This window comes from Hydra vulgaris, chromosome 05, assembly GCF_038396675.1.
Source record: "Hydra vulgaris chromosome 05, alternate assembly HydraT2T_AEP".
Classification (NCBI taxonomy): Eukaryota; Metazoa; Cnidaria; class Hydrozoa; order Anthoathecata; family Hydridae; genus Hydra; species Hydra vulgaris.
In genome coordinates, this window is record NC_088924.1 from 7,118,093 (window position 1) to 7,127,500 (window position 9,408).

General features: G+C 26.5%; 2 protein-coding genes and 1 long non-coding RNA gene across 4 annotated transcripts in view; 1 reads left to right on the top strand and 2 right to left on the bottom strand.

Moving 5' to 3' along the window:
• Window positions 1-324: 324 nt before the first annotated feature.
• Window positions 325-1,383, bottom strand: LOC136071817 (deoxyhypusine hydroxylase-like). Its single transcript, XM_065797238.1, has one exon. It carries the CDS (start codon window positions 1,317-1,319, stop codon window positions 417-419), a length of 903 nt encoding a protein of 300 aa, XP_065653310.1. The 5' UTR covers window positions 1,320-1,383; the 3' UTR covers window positions 325-416.
• Window positions 1,384-6,013: 4,630 nt separating this feature from the next.
• LOC136080502 (uncharacterized) lies at window positions 6,014-7,707 on the top strand. Its single transcript, XR_010638495.1, has 3 exons — window positions 6,014-6,192; window positions 6,663-6,795; window positions 7,017-7,707. It is a non-coding gene; the product is annotated as an uncharacterized LOC136080502 (long non-coding RNA).
• A 1,001-nt stretch (window positions 7,708-8,708) lies between these two features.
• LOC136071818 (uncharacterized) overlaps window positions 8,709-9,408 on the bottom strand; it is a 65,663-nt gene continuing 64,963 nt past the window's right edge. For both annotated transcript variants that reach the window (XM_065797240.1, XM_065797239.1), the window contains one exon: window positions 8,709-9,213. In XM_065797240.1, coding sequence (XP_065653312.1) covers window positions 8,948-9,213 — 266 coding nt within the window. In that variant the 3' untranslated portion in view covers window positions 8,709-8,947. The remainder of the gene's footprint in view (window positions 9,214-9,408) is intronic.

Consider the following 9,408-nt stretch of genomic DNA (forward strand, 5'->3'; position numbering starts at 1 on the left):
AAAAAAAAATAAACAAAAAGGTAGACAATTGAAGTAAGATTTTCTAACATGAGTGCAGAACAATTCAATTAATGCAAGGTCTTACCAAATCAAATGGGTGCGGGCTTGGTTACTAGTTCATCTTGTTTCTACTTCAAAATGAAACTACTTAACCTTCTTAAAAATAAAAATAAAAAAAAAGCTAATTTTTTTTTTTTAATTTACGCGCTACAGTCTGACAAATATATGATCACACGATAGTAAAAATGACTTCACACGTATTTTTTCCATAGAAGGCTTTTTACAGAAGTATGTTTTTAAGGATATTTTTGAAGCGACACGTAATTTATTTATGTATTTATTTTGCAATAAGCCCTGTTTCTTATTAAACAAAAATAATACAACACAATATTCTCGAAACAACAACAACAAAAAAGTTAAACATGTTTGGCGAGTCCATCAGCATATTGAAACTGGTCAGAATTTTCATAGTCATACATGTCCAGAGCAATATCACAACTTTCTCGGACAACTCTTTCGTCATCTTGCAAATATTTGTTTAAAATTTCAAAACATTCTGAAGTCGCAATAGCACCTAGAGCTTCAGCGCACTCATGGCGTACCATTCCATGTTCTTGCTTATTTTCGAGAGTTTCTTTTAGAGAATCTATAGATAATGGGTGAGCCATTTGACCAAGAACAAAAGCGATTTCATGTCGAAACAAAGCACTTTTACACTTGAGTCCTTTACATAGCGCTAATACTTCTAAATCACCGCCTTTATCCCTTAATGAAAACATTGCACTATACCTATCAAATAATTTCTTTTTTTCATTTAATAAAATGTCTGCCAACTCAGATGTTGATTTGATTTCCATAGGTGGAGCAGGATCGACTGATTGATATGAATTCGAAGGCTCGCTCTGCTGTGTTTGAAGCCACTTAATTCTATCAATTGCAATATCACAAGTTTCAGCGATTTCAACAATTTTATGATCTCTATAAGCTTCTAGTAAGGGCAACGACGTAAATAAACCAATAGCGCCAATCGCTTCTGCTGCTTCGTGGCGTACAATAGCTTCTTGCGATTCATCGCTCAACACTTCGGTAAGAATAGGAATAGCAAGCGCATTTTTCATTTGTCCCAAACAATAAGCTAATTCGTGCTTAAATAAAGCCGATGAATCCTTAAAAGATTTTGCAATTTCACTAATTGCTTGTTCATTGTTAATGTTTTTAAGCGTAAATAGGTTCCGAAATCGATCTTTCAAAGGTTTATTTACATCACGAAGTGATTCTCCAATTTTAAAAATAGTATTGTTATCTATTTGCAATGACATTATTATTTATCCTACGTAAATACTAATTCTACCTAAATATGAATTCTTTTGTTAGAATGATTATTCATTAAAACATCAAATAATAAAAAATCATAAATTTTAATTACAATTGTTTACTAATTGTATAATGTTTAATAATTTTATAATTTATTTTATAATTTGCATTGTTTTATAATTTGCTTACAAATTATCTTTTTTGTCAGTATATTGTTATCTATTTTGTTTTTATAATTTAAAGTTTATTACATTATTATGTTATTACAGGGTTCATGGCAGTTTTAGAAATCCATTTTCCCTGTGTATTTCCTGATTGTCACCCAATTTCAAGTACTTTTTCCCTGAGTTCGGGTGGTGAAAAGTATATAATTTTCCTTGTTAATGTTGAAGGATATAAACTTCGCAACTGAATCCATGTTCCCCTAATATTTTTATTAGAATTTTTTAAGGAGTTAAATTGACTTAATTGGAGTTAAATTTTCTTAATTAATTGATAGCAATCTGTTAAAGGAAAGTTTTTAAGTAATAAAAAGTAGTTTAATAAGGAACAAAATCATAAAAGTCCAATAAAAAAAAAAATATATATTTTCAAAAATAACAATTTGTATCTATCATATAATCTTATATAAAACTAAAAAACTTTCCCCGAGTTTTCCCTGATCTTAAAGATTTTCAAAAAAAGTTCCCTGAATTTTCCAGGTATTCCCTAATTTTTCAGAACTTAAAAACTTTTCCCTGGTTTTCCAGGTTTACCCTGAGTGCCATAAACCCTGTATTAGTTATAGTCATTGTTACTCTAAAGTTATATTCATTTACATTGTTACTCTAAAGAAACAACAAAAGTTTAAATTACTCCTTACTTTGGTATTTTACTCAGGCGTAAAGTAAAGATTTAAATTTAAAATTCAGTGTAAATTTTAATAAATATACCACAATATTGAAAGACAAAAATTAAGAACTTGCAATTGTTAAATTTCAATATAAAAAACATATTTATTTTATTCAAATATCACAAACAACACAAAGTTGGTAACAGGAATTCTAAATCTTATAAACAACTTTCTATAAGTTGCTAAACTATGAAAAAGTTTGTTTAACAATTTTTTTATGTACAGAGTTTGTACTTAGGTCGTTAAAAAAGTTCGTAGGATCTCCCCTATAAAAATAAATATAAATTTTTTTTTAATTTTATTTTCTTAAATATTCAAAATAATTTCCATCATTTTCTATACAAAATTGCATCCTTTCGAGTTATTTGTCAAACATTTTTTTATACTCTTCTTTAGGTATACTTTGAAGTAGCGTTATATGGTCTATACATATTTTTTAATTTTTTGTTTTAAATTTGAGATTTTATTTTTTTGTTGATAACGAGTAAAAATTAACAAACGATGGTAGGAGGAAGGGGGGAGAGGTCCTTATAAGTTTGGGGTGGGTTAGAAAAATTTCCTAAATTTAATAAACGCCCCTTTCCGTATATTAAGCACCTAAAAAGTAAAACAGGTTTCAAAAACTTTCTTACATAGAATTGAGTAGTAATGAACAACCCTTTTTAACAACATCTGTTATTTTGAAGATGTAGACCATGTCTTTCGGTACATGTCGCATCTTACTATAGTTCTTCGACTTTCACCTTTGCCGACCTAACTAGCGTTAGCCGACTTGTGTCCAACTTGTTTCAAATAAAACCACGACTCATACTCTATAATAATATAACAGTTTCCATAGGTTTTTGCCATTGGATTGCCATAGAGCCAAACTTTCTATACATGCCTAAACTCTATTTTTGCAATTTTGATCGGTTAACTTGAGGGTATCGAACGTAATAAATAACGTATTAAGTTATTTTTTTATTTAAGAGCGTTGTTAATGAGTTTATTGACTGTAAAATGATAAACCAATGTCAGGACTTCAACTATATCATGTGTTGCATGAGGGTTTTTTTGAATAATGGCATGCACTTATACGTTCGATATACTTACCTGTATACGTGGTTTTAGCGTGCCCTGAGCGGGGATCGTCTTCAAAACTCTCTTTATCATCTTGGAAAAGAGCAGCCCACTTGGCAATTGTACTATATTTTAGTGCTTGGTCACCATAAACTAATTACAATTCATCGATTTTGGCTTATGAATAGAGCACGGATTTCAATATATGACTAATATTTTATTTTTTATTTTAAATGTGTCTAATAAAACTTTATCAACTTTTTATGTACACAATCAAAAAATTTTAACAATTACTTAAAATGTTTATTATTAAATACAGTTAAGGTGATATATATATATATAAATAAATAAATAAATATATATATATATATATAAAGTTATTTCTTGTCTTATTACAACTCTGTAGATGAAGGTCAAGGAACTATTCTAACGATCTAAGTACAATCAGTTGTAACAACTTTGTGTATACTTTGTGTATAGAGTGTTTGTGTTTACTTGTGTTTACTTTGTGTATAGAGTGTTTACTTTATGTATAGAATGTTTGTATACTAACAGAGTTTGTACAAACTATGTTTAATAAAAAAAAGTATATTATAAAAATAATCATTTTTATTAAACATAGTTGAATAAAACACCCTCGAATTAAACAGTATGCAAAGTAGACGATGTTTCGTCTGACTTTTTTTTTTCCGTGAACTTTGGGAAGTTAGACGAGAAAACTTTGGTTTTTGCGCTAATGCAATTTATCATCTATCGGAACAAATATGTTCCTGCGGCTTTGCTTTGATCTTTATGAAATATCGTAATGTTTCAGGGGGTTTTGTTTTAAAAATGCGCTAAAATTTATTTTATTAATTTATCAGTGCTACTCAGAAGCTATATGTCAAGCGAAAAAGATAATTTAGAGTATGCTTTTAAATAGTTTGTGAGTTATTTTGTATTAAATCTTTGAAGGATCACCAAAAATAATCTTTAATAGCTCTCAGCAATTGCGTAGATTGTTTCGTTTGCCAACCAACAGGCAGTGAAAAATCAATTGTGTTTCAATGTTTACCCTTTTTTACCTTCACTTTAAACTTGTTAAGAGAAAGACAAGCACCTGATAGTATTCGATATGAATATGTATTAAGATGTGCAATAATAAAGTTTTAGTTGTTTCTCCGCTTTTGAGTTGAATGAAAGATCAAGAAAACAAATTAATTCAAATTAAATCAAATCAAATTTATTCTGAATAAAAGATCATACATCAAGGATATTTACAAATAGTAATGATACTAATCTCAAGTAAACACCTATCAAATTTAATTATAATAAATAGTGATAATAAAAAGAAAAGTAAAGTCAGATAAAAGGTGATAATTGTAAGAAAAGGAAGAAATAATAGTAACTGTAAAAGTTATATGACGATGTTAACCACAAAAATAATACTAACAACAATAATATAAATAATAACTGTAAACTAAAATAATTTTAGTAATAATAACAGGTTAATAATAATATTAGTAATAATATAAAAATAATATTATTAATAATTGATATTATAATAATATGAAGTAAATGCAAATTAAATTGATATTAATAATAATAAAATATGAATGACAGTTGTAATTATTAGGAATATATTTATATAATGATATAAGACAATAATAATAAGGAACAACACTATTATTTATCGAAATTTAACAATAATAATAGTAATAATAATAATAAAAGTCATTGTTACAAAAAATGTATAACATATAAATATATATATGTATACGCACACATGAACACATACATACATATATATATATATATATACACACACACACATACATATATATACATACACATGCACACATGCATATATATATATTTATATACACACACACACATACATATATATATATATATATTTATATATATATATATATATATATATATAAATTAAATAATTTATTATTGCTCTGTTCTTTAAGAACATTGAGCACTCTATTTGTAAAATACACTAACATAATTTATAACATGCATATATATATATATATATTTATATATACATACACATGCATACACATGCATATATATATATATGTGTGTGTGTGTGTGTGTGTGTGTGTGTGTGTGTGTGTGTGTGTGTGTGTGTGTGTGTGTGTGTGTGCATACACACAAACATATACATATACACACATACATACACACACATACATGCATACACACATATACATATACATATATATACACACACACATACACACGAAAAAACACGCACACATATACACACTCACACACACACATATATATATATATACATACATACATACACACATACATATACATATATACACATACCTACATACATACACATATACACACTCACATACACATATACATATACACACACATACACATATAAATATAAACACACATATACATACAACACACATACCCATATACACATACATAAATACACACACATACACACATATATACATACATACATATACACACATACACACGCACTCACATACATATATACAAATAGACACATACCTACATACATATGTACACACACATATACATACATAAGCATATACATACACATATAGAATAAAGTTATAATAATATTTATATCATATATAACAATACAAAAGCAATAATAATAATGACCCACAATAATTCCAACATTTTACAAACAGTATCTCTCCAAAAAAAAAGCATGAAGACGGGTTTTAAATTGTGTAATAGAGTTTAGTGATTTAAGGTGAAGAGGTAATTTATTCCAAGATTTTACGCATTGGTTTGTGACTGATTTATGACCGTACTTAACCAAAGAATGATTTGGGATAGATAATTTAAGGTTACATATACTCACTTAGTAAAAAGGGAATCAAAGTAGCTTCTATAAAGCATATTCAACAAAGAAAAATATTGAAGATGATCAAACAGAGGTAATAATTATCATTATTATACATTATTTTAGTTACCAAATAAAGTTTTTCATTTTTTTTTCATTACCAAGGTCTAGTTTTTGCTTGGTAATTGCCCTGAGAAATTATTTTTTTCTGAATTATTGTTTATAAATTTTGGAATTTTGATTTCATTTTTCTGTAGAAACATGTAAAATATTTTTTAGTGAATGCAAATAATTAATCATCTATTGAAAAATTTTTAATGCTAAATGCATTTAGATTGAAATTGCATTAAAGATTAGGAATGCATTATTATATTTCATTAATTCTAAATGTGTTAAGCATTTATTTATAAAATATTATATTATTCTGATATTGAATTTAGATATATGATATTGAATTGAATTTGATATTGATTGAATTTTATTTGAACACATGCTTCAAGTAAATTTTTTTTTTGATTTATGGAGTGTTGTTTATTGTTTAAAAGTATACTGTTTTTTTTTTAGATAAATTACAATGAAGCAAATGTAATATTTTGTTCACCTGAAGCCATTCTAACAACTTATAGATCAATGACTCTGCCTTTAATCAGAAACTTGTTGCAGTTGCAATTAATGAAAGTCATTGTGCGAAAAAGTGGTAAGTGATTTTATTATATAGATACATTTTCTACGCAAAGTAAACATTGATATTTACAATTTTAATGTCAGAACTTCTTGTAATACATTAAATTAAATTAAAATTAAAAAAATTTTACTCATTGAAAGAAAAGATAAATACATTACCTATAGCATTATATAAATAAAATCTTGTGATTTACATGATTTTGTTTATACCTTATTTGTCTGTGATTGTTATAGATGTTCAAGTACACAATCAGATGCATTTCGGTCTCATTATAATAGACTCTCGAATTGCTATCACTTGTCCCTAAAAGAATTCCAGTATTGGCATCGACAGCAACTACAGCTAAAAGTACTGCTGGCTTTATTATTGATAATCTTTGTATGCATAGTTTGGTTATTATATCATCTACACCAGAAAGAAGAAATATTAAATACAGCCTAATACATATTGACTCTAGAGATCCAGAGAAATTTTTCTACCCAGTTGTTCAACATATTCTTTTGAATACTTATTCAGCTAAAAGAACTTTAGTTTTTTCTACAACTATGACTAATGTGAGATCAATTTATTGGTGTTTTCACAAAGAACTAGGAGAAAAATATAAAAGCTTGATAGACCATATGGTCAATTTCATTCCAAAACAGATGATGATTTTAATGATGAAAAATATAATAATACAAAGATCAAGCTTCAATTTGTTTGTTCAAAAATATTTTTTGATCAAGCTTCATTTGTTTGTTCGAAAATATTCTACAATCCGTTTCTTCTGCTTTTGGTATAGATATCAATATTCTTTGTGAGTTTTCTTTAAGAATTGCACAACCTCTTAATATGGCATTTATATTTTTTTGTATTTTTGCTAATATTCTTTTTACATTTGTATAGCATGTTTTACAAATACAATGATAGTTATTTGAATAAGTTAGCTTTTCATTTATGATTTTTTCTATATTTAGGTCAGCCTCTGTTATTTTTTCCTTATTATCCCATAGATTATTTTTCATAGAATCATCATCATAGGATAAATACTTTTGTGTGATACCATGAAGATATAAAATCCACACGTTTAATGAAGGAAAACCTCATCAACCTAAGAAAACCTCAGAAGGTTGTGACCTTTTTTTTGTTAATGGTATATTGTTTTTTTTAAGCAATAAAACATCGTGATCATTGCATTGAAAATCAAACAACTTTTCATCCATTTATTAAAAATTGGATACCATATTGCAATAAAAGAGTTCACCGAAACTTATGAGTATATAAAAAGCAAAACAAAATGTTTGAATTGAATAAATTAAATTTTAAGTTAATCCGACTTAATTTGGCCACTACGTATGAGTTACTTATAAAGAAAAAAAATGAATTTATTATTATTTTTATAAATATGCAATCAGATTTTTCAGTCTTTTTTTAGTTTGAAAGTTAAAAATACGGGTTAACACGATATATTTGACGTATCTTGAATTTGATAAAATTGTTGATAATTTGTTGAAAATAGTTGATAGTTGGTTTTTAAAAAGTTTATTACCCCCGTCCTTAAACCTGCTAAGCGTAAATATTTTTCGCCATTACTAATTTTTCTAAATAACCAAAGTTTTCTTGTCTGACTTCCCGAAGTTCACGGGGAAAAAAGTCAGACGAATTATCGTCTATATGCAAAGAAAAAGTTAACAATTTATTAATAAAGTAAACTAAAAATAATTCTTAATGAAAAACCATTTAATCAATTTGTAAAAATTTATTTATACCATGACTAATGTAAACAATAGTAAAAACCAGTTAATTAAAAACAAAAATAACGTAAGAACTGCTTTTATAAAAATATTAAATTGAAGAACACAAGGGTGGTCTCAACAAGAGAGGTTTTTTCAAATTATATATATAAAATAATTAAGGAACAATCAGATCTTTATAAAATTTTAAAATAATTAATGACTTTTTAAAAATATTTATTAAACAAATATATATTAAACAAATATTTAATATATACTTTTTATATTTGTTAATATATATAATAACTATAACACAACTTAATAAACTAAATAAAAATTTATTTTTTCCTAATACCATAAAACCTTTTTAGTAGTGAACTTCAAGAAATAAAAAGCAGTACTATGCTTTAAAATAATACAAAAAAGTTTAGAAAATAGAGCAAGATCTTTTGTTAATGATTTTCATCAGATGATGAAAGCAACTTTTCTAATTCCTTTTCCACATTATCAGATGTATTTCCACAACTAGTATTTTCCATATTATTCTGCAAATCTCCACAGTTAGAAATTCTAACATCTTGATTAATTTCCCGACTACAATCAGAAAAGTTCACATTTGTTATATGATTGTTTGTTATATCATTTTCAATGTTCGATTTGAATGATAAACTATTATGTGATTCATTTAAAACTTCATTTGAGTTGATATACATATTAGCTGAAGAAAAACTAACTATTAGACTTAAAAGTTAAACATCTCTCATTAACACACGATCTTTACAAAAATATATACATATTTTTATAAAAATATAAACAACCTGGTTCTAAGGAACAATAGCTTAGGTGTTTTGAACTGTAATCTATATATCTAATCTCTCTCGTTCTCTTAAGGATACAAAGGTAATGTCTCTCT

Bases quoted from the DNA above. Each gene is read 5' to 3' on its own strand.
- LOC136071817 (XM_065797238.1), bottom strand. From the start codon at position 1,319: ATGTCATTGCAAATAGATAACAATACTATTTTTAAAATTGGAGAATCA.